This window comes from Agrilus planipennis, unplaced genomic scaffold (assembly GCF_000699045.2).
Source record: "Agrilus planipennis isolate EAB-ADULT unplaced genomic scaffold, Apla_2.0 scaffold143, whole genome shotgun sequence".
NCBI classification, from domain to species: Eukaryota; Metazoa; Arthropoda; class Insecta; order Coleoptera; family Buprestidae; genus Agrilus; species Agrilus planipennis.
In genome coordinates, this window is record NW_020438887.1 from 504,703 (window position 1) to 519,293 (window position 14,591).

The window sequence follows — 14,591 nt, forward strand, 5'->3', positions numbered from 1 at the left end:
GCAAATAGTTAAGGATGCAGATTGTTCTAGTTTTAGGGAAATGCGAAGATTAGCTCAGAATAGGAAAGACTGAAGATGCCAGCCCAACCAGTCTTAAGACTGAGAACCTTATGATGATGATGATGAATTGTATATACTCCGACTCCGGTTACGGGTTACTTAGACACATTATAAAGTAAACAGGTTTGTGACGTGTCGCCCTCTGTAGTGATTTTTGAGCAATATAAATACATAAGTTCATTTACCTAAACCGTTTAAAATTTTGTAAGTTTTTAAGTTTTACGATGTTTTTTCGGATTTCGTGTAACACAGACATATGTATTCGTTAAATCGGATATTAGTTTAATTGAAAGACCTTCTCAAATATCAACAGTCGGACTTATTGCCAGACGTACTCGGCCATGTTTACTATTAAAATTAAGAAATAAACAGGAAAAACAAGAAATTGAAAAAAAATTCTAAGCAGACTAAATTGCGAAAATTCATTAATTTATCCACTATAAATTACCTCAAGTTACATTAATATATAGTAATATTTAGTATTAACCACTATTAAAAGTATTCCATGTAGACTATAAATTGCTAATTTTCGTTATAATATGTAGTGAAAAATACGGCCCGTAAATCTTAGATACGGTCTCAAAATTAATCTGCGTTCATGTTAAGGCGACGGTCCCGCATGCCTGACCAATATCCCAGGTGTACATAAAAGTTTTCCTAAGAGACTGCAACTCGAAAACAACAGGAAACTGTTCAGTAATCTTCAAAATTCCATAGTAAAAATAGATACAAAGGTTACAATCGTTAAACCTTGGAGTTTTAATGAAATTTGTTACAATAAAAAAGAGGTGAGACCTACTAAAAGCGTCGTTATTAAATTTTTTCAGGTTTGCCCAATAAGACAGCTTTCTGATGGCCAGCGATGTAGAGTCGTATTTGCTTGGTTGGCATGGCAAGCCCCTCATCTCTTACTGTTGGACGAACCCACCAATCATTTGGACATGGAAACCATCGATGCCTTGGCCGACGCTATTAATGACTTTGAAGGCGGAATGGTGCTCGTTAGTCACGACTTTAGACTCATTAATCAGGTAAACCACTCATATTTACATAAAGAAAACTAGAAACATAATTCACTACAACGAATTTAATTCAGTGGACATTTCTTCATCCACCACTTATTTAAACATACACGCGTCCTCTCAGTAACATTCTTTGTGGAAAGTTTGGGTGATCTGTCTTCTTTTATTTTTTTGATTGTCCAACTGATATGTCCTATTTTCTGTATTGCTTTCACCTTTGAGAATTCTACGTATAAAAAATCTTCCGCCTTCTTCCTATTTAGCTTATTAATTTTATGATTACTGTAATAGCATTTTGTTGCTTTTCTCTCTCTGAAATTACTACAACCATCTCTGCTTTGTTTTAGTTTTTAATAAATTAGGAAATTGATTATGACCTCTGTTATTCTTGATCTTAATTGCCAAAATACTTAATTAAGTGCAGTACATTTAAGTTTTTTACTTTTAACTTTACAGATCACTAATTTAAAATTTGCAGTTAATTATGACATTTATGTATTTCATTGTAATAATTATTGATTATTATAATTAAACCAAACTAAACTAATTTTAAGCTTCACTAGGTCTGCGCGCGGGAACAAAAGTATCCTCTGCAGGGTCTTAGATAAATGTAATGTACCTAGTCAATAAAAAAAATTAATCTAAATTGTGTGTTTAGGTCGCTGAAGAAATTTGGGTGTGTGAAAATGGAACGGTAACGAAGTGGAAAGGTGATATCCTCAATTATAAAGAGCACCTTAGAAGCAAGATCACAAAAGAAAACGACAAGAATGCGAAGAACAACCGAAAATAATGTAATGAATTTATAGGTTGATTTATTCACTTTAAAAACTTATCTGAGGATTTTAACATTTTTATTTATTTATTTTCGATTATTATTTTGTAGGAGCTATTCTATGTCGCTTTATTTAGTTGCTTATTTATAGCAGTATATTTATATAAAAAAGTAGGTATTAAAAGTTTCAGTATCGTTTGTTAGTCCACTAATTTTTCAATGAAAAGAAAAATCTAGTTCTGGGAGTTGTGTATTTACTTCGTTCGTTTTAGAACTAAAAGCATATCGTTTGTTCTACTACTTTTACTACCACAAATTTTGCATGATTAAAAAAATACTACTTAATAAAATTTGAAATAGCTTCAATTTCGAAAATAGGTAAAATCAAATTGTAATAAACCGTATAAATAAACAATGAAGTATAATTGTGATTGTTATTGAAACTGTTAAAGTCCTTTTGAAATAAAAACATTAAATCCAATTTCTTTTTTACTCCTATTAACCCAATTATCTAATGGTACTTATATCAATTTTTGATTTTAAAATTATTTTTTATCATTTTGAAGTATGGTACATTTTAAAAATGCCTGTATTACCACGAAATAATGTTAAAATTTGAAATTATGGTATTACAATCTAAAGAAATATTAAACGGAAAGGTTGTTACAGACATATTAGAGGCAGAAACGAGAGTTAGGAGGAGTAGAGATAGACCTAGATTAGATTACTCTCTGCAAATAGTTAAGGATGCAGATTGTTCTAGTTTTAGGGAAATGCGAAGATTAGCTCAGAATAGGAAAGACTGAAGATGCCAGCCCAACCAGTCTTAAGACTGAGAACCTTATGATGATGATGATGAATTGTATATACTCCGACTCCGGTTACGGGTTACTTAGACACATTATAAAGTAAACAGGTTTGTGACGTGTCGCCCTCTGTAGTGATTTTTGAGCAATATAAATACATAAGTTCATTTACCTAAACCGTTTAAAATTTTGTAAGTTTTTAAGTTTTACGATGTTTTTTCGGATTTCGTGTAACACAGACATATGTATTCGTTAAATCGGATATTAGTTTAATTGAAAGACCTTCTCAAATATCAACAGTCGGACTTATTGCCAGACGTACTCGGCCATGTTTACTAAATCGAAAGTAGGCTGTGGGTTTATTTCAACTTTTTGAAGTGAACTTTAGTGTTTTGGTGCTTAGTAATAGTGGTGCTTGTTAGGATCTTGCCATGGATTCGACTGATAGAGGTATAGTAAATTTTTGTTTGATAATTTCCTAATAATCAACATATGACATACATTTAAGGGCAATGGCAAAGTCAGGGTCGAATTATTTGGTTCAGTGACCGCATTTCTGGATTAAATATAATTTTATTTATTTTTTATATTTACCATTACCTGCTATTACCTAAGTAATTTTAGGCGGCATTATATTATTTTACTTTGAAATATGTTGATTGTTAAATACATTGAAAATGATGGAACATGTATTCATATTTTGGAAAATGGGTTAAATGTTTCAAAATGTTATTTTAAGTGCATAGAATGGAATGCTAGGTGGTAGGTAGTTACGTTTGTAACTATCCAAGAACTTTTTATTATAAATATAAGCAGGCACCTGCTTAAATTAAAAGTACATACTTTCACATACAGGTGTCACCTTGTAATTTATAAAAGCCATTATTTTTTAGTAGTGTATAAACATTGTTGCACTTTTTATTTATGCTGATCCTGAACTCATGGAACATGCTTTTACAGGTATTTTATTATGAACTTACTAAAATTTTTGAATATAGGTAGATTGAGTATTGAACAAAATGTAAAACATGTTTTACCATTTTTTAAATATGTTACTCACTTGTAAGTTGACATGAGCGAGATAATGATATTAAGTTCAGTATTTCTACTTGCTCATAAATAATCTCATATTTTCAAATACCCCTGTATAAATAATTTCGTTATGTGACCTTCCACATTTTGATAAAAAAATGCCTTATCTAATCTTGGTAAAACAACAGAAATTAATAGTTGAAGGTTGTTATGATGACAATTTGGAAAGTATTATTTTTCTAAGATTGTTATTCGATTACATAACAGCATAGATTTCTTTTATATGTAGAAAGGTAATCTACAAGTAGGTAATGTAACCTATTTTATCAATTAAAAAAAATAAATGGAAGAAAAATTTTATTTAAAGTTAGCCCAACTTATTATTTAAACTTGACGATTATAAAAATAATCAGTCATAAAAGCTGTCTATTTTATTTATTACGTAGATAAATGCATGCATAAATGTGCATACATACCAACCGATTTTGTATGTTTAATAATATTTTGGCATCAGTTCCTTTCAAAAACAAACCCGACAAATAAATTTGTAGAGGAATTTCACATTGTGGAAAGACAGCTTTTACAGTTGCTCTCTAATTATTTTAGAAATAATCTGTAACTTTACATTATTTGTGTACTTACGTATACTTGGAGCTTATCAAGTTTTAAGTGCCTATCTTAGAATTTACAACATATCGATTTACAATAATAAATATATTTGGCGTGTAGGTATTTACCTTAAAAACTTCTTCGTGATTAGTTTTATTTTTAAAAACTGCAAATTTTTTAGACTTGGAGGAGAAAGATTATTATTTTTCACATAAAAATACTTTTTCAAAATATAAATATTTTTCTAATTTACTCATCATTTTTCTTTTTTAACTTAATAATCGTAGATATTTATTTTTAAAATTAAAAGTCGTAGAAATTACAATAATAATATGAAGTTATAGATGGTAGCGGGTTTTGATGTAAAATTCAAAAAAAATTGTTTATCTACTGTTAAATTTCACAGGCAGATATTCGGGAACTTACTATTGTAAGTGGAATATCAGCACACGCGTTAAATTAATAAGGCGTGTTGGTTAATTCTTTGGTGGAAGGTAGAAAAAAATATAACTCTTGCAGCGAAGTCAACTTAATTATGTATTTACAATATGTACAGAGTATCTCCAACTAATAATCCATTATGATTACACAAGTGCAAGTTGCATTTTTGTGCTGACTTAGTTCAAGTGCTTCTTTTGAAGTCCTTGGTCACATCTTATATCTACAACTTAAAAACTAGGAACAAATGCCAAGGGTGTGGCGAATGTCACCATTGGTGATTAACCCTTTTAGAACAACTTTGTGGAGACGTACAAGGCGGGGCTTTCAAAACTCAAAATATGTGGAAAGAGGGATGTTTACAACCTGTGAAAAAGCTACATCAAAATATTAACAAACGGGACTTTCTAAACGTTAAACTCATAAAATAAACACCCCATAATAAAAATGAAACTATATTAGGGATCATAAAGGATCCTTCTTAAACCGTTACCCCTATAAACTAATTTAAGTAGTTAACTGATTTATCTACCCATCCTCGAAGGGTCTACTCTCAAATAAACACAACACCGCCTTGTAAATTTGCAAACATTCTAAAAATTGTATGCAGCAATTTTATGGCCTGCAAAACGAAGAACGGTCTCTGAACATCTACTGAAAATTAGTTTTCGAGCAATATTACAATATACAATTTCGTTCATGAGTAAGTAATATATATTTAAAACCAAAATATCACTCCACATGCGTTAAAAAAAATGAAAATGTATCTAAATTATCACAAGCCCTTGTTAAAAATTTAATGATAAGGGCGTGCTTATTGCGAAAAGTTCTTGCACACAACAATCAAGGTCTTCCAGAACGTAATCCAGGGCGGTTCGGTTTAGTAAACCTTGACACGCACCATTCGTCGACGTTACGGAGCGGAGTTTTCATTATAGGCCAAGGTCAAGTGGAGGTAAGGGGGATGAATTGCGAAGGATGTGGAGGGAAGGGCGCGAGCTGTGATCCTGTGATGACTGAATGTTGGTTATTTTTCCTTTTTCGGTTGAGCGTTAAGTTACCGGTAGGATTAATTTCATTAGATGTGAGTAAATTCCACCCAACTACTGTCTGAAAAAATATTTTAATATGAAATTAAAAAAATGACTTATAAATTGAGTAAGTACTTGACGTGGGACCTGGGACCCCATATTGCACTTATCAGTCCTCATCAGCACGTCATAGGCAGAAGTTGATTTATGCTTTCACAGTTGTCGTCGCAAGAAAATTGATTTCCTAATTCTAATTGTGTCTTATTGATGAAATCTCCATGACGAATCATGGTGACATCAAAAGACGTTTCGTGCTCCATCACAAGGGACATCTTCAGGGACTTTCATTTCTAACGCTGTTGCTGAACTGGTTAGAATCCGGAAATCCATTTTCTACACACATCATAAGCAGTCTCGATAAATAATTTATAAGGCCTTATCAAACATTGAAAGTTGTTAGCAATAAATATCATTGGCTGTTTCTTGATATTCGATTAATTTTCTGTTGACTAATATAATAGAGCAATTACTTGAGAGCGATGGACCGATTCTAATTGATTGAAAGTAGGCTGTCGACATTCGATTAGCGTTATTTTTTCAAAACAGAAGGTTTCTAATAAATTACAAAGTGTGTCAATCGATGGATGCATATATTGCAGTATACTCATATTAAAATTGGTCTTCTATTAATTTTTCACTTTAGCTTTTTTACCAAAAACTTTGTTAATATTTTTTTCAATTTTGGTAATTGCCGATAGTGCATACGAGCCACCAGGCTGCAGCTAAGCGTTGTTAATGATCACACAAATGTGCATACATAATGCAACTACTGGGTAGATATACATGCATATAATTGTGTAAAATTTTGTATGTGTAAGCCGTTTATGTATGGCCTTGAGACGGCTGTGTTGTGAAAAGATAGTGTTTCGCATCACATCCGCAGAATCGTGCTTCCCGCCGACGTTCCGTGCCGCCTGCGCCCGCCAGCCGCCCCACTGACGTTCTCATCCATTTCCAGAGGTGACCTTCATGTGGAATCGGCGGCGGAGCGGAGGCAACACGCCCGGCAGGCAGCTGCTTCCGCTTGCAACTAATAACAGGATTGTAATCAGCATAATTTGACGAAAAAGATAATTATTATACTAGTGCACCAAAAATGCAATAAAGAATTCTATCTCTTTTTTTAGTAATTTTGGAAATAGAAAAGGGATACTTTTGAGGCATATTTCTATCAGTATCCTTGGGGATCGTCCACATGAAAAAATAATAAAATGTATTTTGGGCCTCTTGCAATAAACCCTTTTTTGAGACACTGGAAAAAATTTTCTATGCCCAGAGATACGAATGCAAAATTCGTATTTATAATTCGCTGATAAAACAAGACATTCTTAATCAATGTCAGGCCTTAAATGTTTCAGAAAAATTAAAATTTCAATTAATTAGGTCGCATGTACACTCTCCAGTAACTAGTCGTTTTATACTGTAATTATGTAATGCAATGTAAACAATATAAAAAATTACGCTCTTTTTCAACTCATTTCAAAAGAGGAGGTTCGCAATTCGATTTTATTTTTTTTGTGTGTACCTGTCTTACGTGTTTCTTTCTCCGATTGCGAACTAATTTTAATTATTCTTTTTTTTATTGAATAAGCTATATCTCAGGGTTGATTCTATTTTAATTTTAAGAAAATATTCTACCTTGAAGGGTAGAAAATTGAGAGTGATATTTGTATTTTCATTTGTACGTATACGTTGACAATAGGCAAAGTTTTGAAGTCGATTTTTTATTTGGATTGGTAATTATTGACATGTAGTTAGGTATGATAGGTATTTCATAATATGCTTGTTTATTTATATTGTTATTGTGAACTAATAAACACTACAATCCGGAATTGAAACGAAGCAATTACTACAGTTTAGGTTTAATAACAAATTGTAGTAAACTATGAGTACTTCTTGTTTGGGTTTGATGAAAGATTGGTATGTTTAAAATTTACGATTTTCAGTAATCGTTTCCTAAGGTAGAAATTAAACATTCGGAAGCAATATTATTTTAAACAATAGTTTTTAATTTAGTAATTGTGCAATACCTACTGTTTCCTAGTTTTGAATTTTTGCTACTATATTTATGCTAACAGGTAAAATGTTGACAATCAATTTTGGAAGAAATATGTGTTAAGTTTCAAGGCCTGCCCTGGCTCAAGTTTTTCTGTAAATTCCTAAAATCATTTATAGACAAGTACTGGAACAATAACATTCAACATTAGCTTGTCGTTTCCCTTTCGTCTGTCATCTGCTTCTCCCCAATTTCCACTCACTTATTCCCACAAAAGAGGGGTCTTCCGCCCTGCCCTCCGGCTTTGCATTAGAGTGTAGGTCTGAACAAGTGCCCTCCTGTCAGCATTAGTAGCTGATGGAAATAAAACACGAAAAAGTTTTAATAAACATCTCTTTTGTCAAATTTATCGGTTTTGTATGCATACTAATATATTTGAAACTCATTTTATAGATAAAAGTATTTAGTTATGTTGAAAAAGTAACAAAAGAAATTGTTCTGAATTGAGCTAATGTTATATTCTTTGTAATGTGCTGCTTCGCAAAATTCATTAGCGATAAAAGATTATTATAAATAAATGTTATTTTCTCAAAAATAAACTATTTTGGGTTAGGTTAGGTTACGTAACGTTAGGTTTTGTTATGAAATAATATTTATTACTTATATCAAGGTCGAAAAAACAGTTTTTTATCAAATTTGTTCATATGTTTTAAACAATTTTTTGCGTTTATTTTGAAGACGTGTTTTAAACGTTTGTAACTTATTTTAATTAAACACTGTTTTAAACATGCCGGCCCTATGAGTTGTCTTCTTTGCTTCCTATCTATAGCCAATAAATGCTTTTATTCTAGCCGAAGGGATTTAAACAGTACTTAATATGTAATGTTTTTTTTTGTTTTAAACACAATTTAAAACACTTTCATTGAAGACATTTTATTTAGATTGTGTTTTAAACATGTCAACCCTTACTTACAGTATTATTGCGCTAGTATTTTTTTGTTGACAACAAATTTTCAGAAATGATGTGGGACTTTTCGAGACATTTGAACAACTCGAATTTGTACGAGTTAAACAAAATATATTTACAAAAAGTCGCATTCGCATTGGTGTTATTGGCAAATTAGACATAATATGAGAACATTGTAGCTCTAATATTTGCAGCGAGCAGATGACTTATATAGGATTGTGAATTGTTTTACGTCGACCAACAAATGTTTTAGTGTGCTAAAATGGAGGTTGTTCTATTTCTTAATACTCTGTTATGGGCACGTGTATTTGAGTGTCACCTATGTGGAAAAATACTCTTTTATATATGGAAATAGGTTAATTATTCTGTTTTTTGTTTTCTTACTGCTGTTTGTTGTTATCCAATAAGCCTTACAAGTTATCGCTATTTTACATATTTATTTATTACGAGGGAATATCATCGTGTATCATAAATTAGTGTACATCATGCTTGTCGGGGCTATTTTTATGCCAGTTGGTGACATTGGCGCATTTCTGAATCCGCAAATAACACGCGAGAGAATCTGTTTATAATTGGAATTATTTAGACAGTTGCCACGCATTTTTGATGTTCAACTTTAGAGGTTCGTGATTTTAGTATCATGAAATTGTTTTACCTATGTATAATATTTAGTAGCCTAAAAATAAGTAGAACTTGAGAGTTGCATGATAAGGGAATTGATAAATATTGTTGACTTTTACACACGTGCATGATGTACATATTTTTACACAATTGCAAGACGAGCTGATTATAAAAAAAGATTTAAAAAAAGCTAACGATCTCGTATTAATCTTATTTATATTATCAATTTCTTTTTAATGTTCTCGACCTTTCTTTGTTTTTTATTTTATCATTTGTCAGTTTTATTTAGAAATTCTCTCTTTTTATCTTTCCATTGTTTTACTTGTAAACTGCAAATTTGTTACCATATGTTTTATATGTTTTATTTTTATTATATTATGTACTATTATGGTCGTTGTATGTCGATGGCTGTGGTGGTATGGGAAATATGATGGTTGTAAGTGGTCCAACAAGGACATTTTTAGTTTTATAAAAATGTTTGGAATTTCCTATAAAATTTGAACCACCAAACACCAGTTTAGAATAAGTGAGAATGTAGTTGAATGTCATTGATTGTTTCTAGCGTTGGCCTCAGCTAGAATGTCTAGGATTATTATTATAGGATTGAAGTGAACCAGAAGAATTAAAGACGTTCTTGAAAGTTGAACGAAGATGGTGTTTGAGTGGTGGAACTGAGCCCTGACACTAAATTAAAAGTGTTTGGAACCAAACACCAGTTTAGAAAAAATGAGAATGTTCTTAAAAGTTTCGAGCGTTGTCCTCAAGTAAAATGTTCTAGAGTGAACTAGGCCGGAAAAACAGAGAACGTTCTGGAATGTTCGAGGATCATAATGTTTAAGTAGTGGAACTAGATTTTGACACCAATTTTAAATAAAAAATGTTTGGAATCTCCCATCTATAGTGTTTCTGTAGTTTAGTGGGAGTATGGTTTTGCATGTCTATAATGAGCCACCAAACACCAGTGAGAATGTACTTGAATATTCTCGATTGTATCTAATGTTTCCCTCAGCTAGAATGTCTACGATTATCCTTAGATTGAAGTAAACCGGAAGAATCAAGAATGTTTGTAGGAAGATGGTGTTTGAGTGGTGGAACTGAGCTGTGACACTAAATTAAAAAAGTTGGAACCAAAGTTTAGAATAAATGAGAATGTTTTTAAAAGTTTCGAGCGTTGTCCTCAAGTAAAATGTGCCGGTAGAATCAAGAACGTTCAGGAATGTTCGAGGATCATAATGTTTAAGTGGTGGAACTAGATTTTGACACCAATTTTAAATATAAAACGTTTGGAATCTCCTATAATGTTTGAAATTTCTGCAGTTTGTGGTGGATGTGTAGGTTTGAGAGTCGTCTACCGGCCACCAAACACCTGTTTTGAACAAATGAGAATCTACTTGAATGTCCTTGATGGCTTTTAGCGTTATCCTCAATTAAAATATCTAAGACTGTCGTAGAAAAAACTGAATCGGAAGAACCAAGAACGTCCTTGAAAGCTAAAGAAAGATAGTGTTTGAGTGGTGGGATTGAGCTCTGACACTAAATTAAAAAAGTTTGAAGCCAAACACCAGTTTAGTATAAATGGGAATGTTCTTAAGTTTTTCTGATTCTGACACTAATTTTAAGTATAAAATGTTTGAAATCTTCTATGATAGGTACTTGAAATTTCTGCAGTTTGTGGGTTTGAGAGTCATCTACCGGCCACCAAACACCTGTTTTGAACAAATGAGAATCTACTTGAATGTCCTTGATGGCTTTTAGCGTTATCCTCAATTAAAATATCTAAGACTGTCGTAGAAAAAACTGAATCGGAAGAACCAAGAACGTCCTTGAAAGCTAAAGAAAGATAGTGTTTGAGTGGTGGGATTGAGCTCTGACACTAAATTAAAAAAGTTTGAAGCCAAACACCAGTTTAGTATAAATGGGAATGTTCTTAAGTTTTTCTGATTCTGACACTAATTTTAAGTATAAAATGTTTGAAATCTTCTATGATGTTTGAAATTTCTGCAGTTTGTGGGTTTGAGAGTCGACCACCGGCCACTAAACACCATTTTGGAATAAATGAGAATGCACTTGATTGCTTCTAGTATTGTCTTCAGCAATAATGTCTAAAATTGTCCCAGATTAAAAAAAAAACGTTCTTGAAAGTTGAAAGAAAATAGTGTTTCAGTGGTGGAAGTATGTTCTGACATTAAATTAAAAGGTTTGGCACCAAACACCAGTTAAATGATAATGTCCTCGAATGTTTCGAGCTTTGTTATCAGATGAAATGTTGTAGAATGATTAAGAAGTAGACACAACAGTAGCTTTCACTATCAAAACTGTATAAGTATATTGAAATTTAATAAACGAACTGAAATTGAGAATACTATGTATGTGTAGTAAGAAACTGACCGATAAGAAATGTGGGATGAGTTTCATTTGGCAAGATAGATGAGGATGGCGCAAAATATTATAATTGCACTAATTAATTTTGTGATCTTCAGTAATTTTGTAGACAGTTCAGTGCTTGTAATGTGCATAAAATAAGGCGCAATAACATACAGTTCAATAGTTGTTTTGCGTCGATTCGCGACATGTTCGCCGAGCGCCAGTACCAGGCCACAGTTGCGGGCAGCACAGTACCCAGCCGGCAAAGCGAAGGCCGCGAAGGAACAGCTCGATTGTTTTCAAAGGCCGCGGCGAAACAAACGAGCGACATAACGCATGCGATTTTCGGAGTTTTGGCGCCCACGCTTGTACGCTCGTTTTCTTTCTCGTTCCACAGTGTGGGCCTGTGATCAATCCCGTACGCCGACGTCGCGGTGCCGTGGCCTCCTCTAAAACGCGCTCGCTGAACAAAAGTGAAACTGCACCGCGCCATCAGCACAGTTCGATTGTTGCGGTTTGTGTGACCGTGACAGACGGTTGCGAAAAACAAGAGCAATTGATTGTTGTCGGTAATCGATTGTTAGTACGACCACGAATCAGAAACTATCAAACGCGGACGATCGATTGTTGGGATCACAATCGGGAGCCGGCAAATTGTCAATTGATTGTTAAGGCCAAGGACTAATAGATTTTATTTATTAAACGCGGAACTCTTCATTGTTGTGTGAGTTAATAAAATTGACAAAGTTTATCTGTAGTGGCAAACGGCGACTGTGCGTAGTGAGTAGCTTATGTTTGATTGAAAAGTTTAGAAACTGATCGGAGACCGGCAAAGTTTTGTTTTGTTTTGAGTGCTGTCACCGAGCACGTGCGTTGTCGTTTAAAATAATAATTGGAATCGTTTTCCTGGCGGAATGTTGTTTCAGCTACATTTGGCTAACAAGCATTCGCAGAGGCAAAAAGCGGTATACTCAGTCGGTGGTGTATTATTTTTAGCGGTCGTAGCCTTGCAAAAATTTTATCGCCGCTGACGCGATATTTTTATTGTTTTTGAGGAATCCTATACGAGCGCGGCGCGAGATAAAAAAAAGAGTGGAAATCCTTATCAGTATCTGCTTCGATAGTTTATATTGACGTTGCGGTCCGTGTGAAAGTGAATAGTCCTAGAAAAGTTGACGAAGCGCGAAGATTGTTTGGGAATATTGATAAACTGTCCTAAAGGAAATTGTAAACGGGTGATAGTTGATGACTTTTGTTTTGTGACCAAAGATTTACCTGTATTTGTATTGTGATTGTGATAGAGGAGCTGTGATAAACAGATTATGAAAATGTTGAAGAAAGAGAAACCCATGATGTCGGTGACGGCAATTATACAGGGGGCTCAGGCTCAGCAACAATGGGGACGGAGTTTGGGGTTGGGACCGCCGCATTTTGGCTTAGGTAGGAAAACTCAAATAATGTTATAAATTTGAATGTCAGGAATAATGACCTGTTAACATGCACATGCTCAGGTATTCCGTTTGCATGTTTCTCATACACGGGCGCGGCAAGTACCTACCTAATAAAAGCGTCAGTTTTCTTTTTTTTTTTTTGGGTTCTACTGTAGAGAAAGGGAGGCACACGGCCACGACAACGCTCACTTCATTGTTGGTGTTGTCTTTTCCTACCGTAAGCTAATGATTCTAAGCTATTGAATAAAAGAATTGTTATTTTAGGTTAGGTTACGGTAGGAAAAGACAACACAGGCGAAGTGAGTATTGTAGTTGCATACTTCAAGAACATTAACCGCGAATTAACGTATTCTTTAATTTAAAAAGCATGTCACCACGGTGGTAAAAATTGGTGAAAATTCATTCCGGCTATTAAAACGGTTATTATGAATGCAAGGTAGGATTTGTCTTTTAACCCTCTAATTGTATGATGAGGTTAAGAAAATATAAAAATAGCAAAAATAAAAAAAATTAATTTGGCAGTAATTATGTTCATTATAGTTACGTCACTGAAGTGCCTAATTGTTTTGTTAGTTTTTATCATTAATTAGCATATAATTAAATATCGTATCAGCAACTAAAAAAGCCATAAAAATGCCTTCCAGAAAGTGTTTTCGATAGAATTTTAGGTGTTCAGGACAATTTTTGTAATACCTACTCATTCTATTCATTAATTTTAAACAATCTTAGCCCATATGGATTTATTCGTGATAGTAAAATGAACAAATATATCATTTAGCCCACCACATTACAGATGCCCACCTGTTTTGTATGATAGGTATGTTAATTTTTAACTCGTTAGCATGTAGTTTGCAAAATTGTATAATAAACACTATAAACCTACTGTTGCTATTTTGCAAACGCGGCAAATCGATATTATTGTCGCGATATTTTGTACACAGTGGGTATGCAAATATCTCCGGTTGTTTTGCAAGTTTGGCATCATCATGTGGGGCATAATTCAATTGCAGCCATTGAAATGAAATTAAAAGTTAGCAACAAATACAATTGAATTGTTATTGTTATCACTTGCAACTCCTTCAAACGGTTTAAAATTAATAAGTTATAGGTACCTATATCTAATCGAATCAGAATCGAAAATATCCTTTTTTATCACTTTATTATCATCATCATAAGGTCGTTAGTCCTAAGACTTGTTGGACACGTACCTCCACTCTTTCCTATCCTGAGCTAATCTTCGCATTTCCCTAAAACTAGAACAGCCCACATCCTTAACTATTTGCGAACAGTAATCTAATCTAGGTCTACCTCTACCCCTCCTAACTCCTGTTTCTGCCTCTAATATGTCTCTGACTAGAC

At 33.3% G+C, this 14,591-nt stretch overlaps 2 protein-coding genes across 3 annotated transcripts in view; both read left to right on the forward strand.

Moving 5' to 3' along the window:
- Nucleotides 1-2,338, forward strand: part of LOC108737435 (ATP-binding cassette sub-family F member 2) — a 14,718-nt gene extending 12,380 nt beyond the window's left edge. Inside the window, exons 9-10 of the mRNA XM_025981696.1 lie at nt 888-1,091; nt 1,741-2,338. Coding sequence (XP_025837481.1) covers nt 888-1,091; nt 1,741-1,875 — 339 coding nt within the window. The 3' untranslated portion in view covers nt 1,876-2,338. The remainder of the gene's footprint in view (nt 1-887; nt 1,092-1,740) is intronic.
- A 471-nt stretch (nt 2,339-2,809) lies between these two features.
- The window catches only part of LOC108737423 (retinoic acid receptor RXR), a 69,667-nt gene continuing 57,885 nt past the window's right edge, over nt 2,810-14,591 (forward strand). The window contains exon 1 of one of the 2 annotated variants that reach the window (XM_018470260.2): nt 2,810-3,113. In XM_018470260.2, the coding sequence (XP_018325762.1) occupies nt 3,095-3,113 (19 nt within the window). In that variant the 5' untranslated portion in view covers nt 2,810-3,094. Of the gene's footprint in view, nt 3,114-12,071; nt 13,222-14,591 lie in introns of those variants that run through there. The other variant, XM_018470259.2, reaches the window with a different exon arrangement.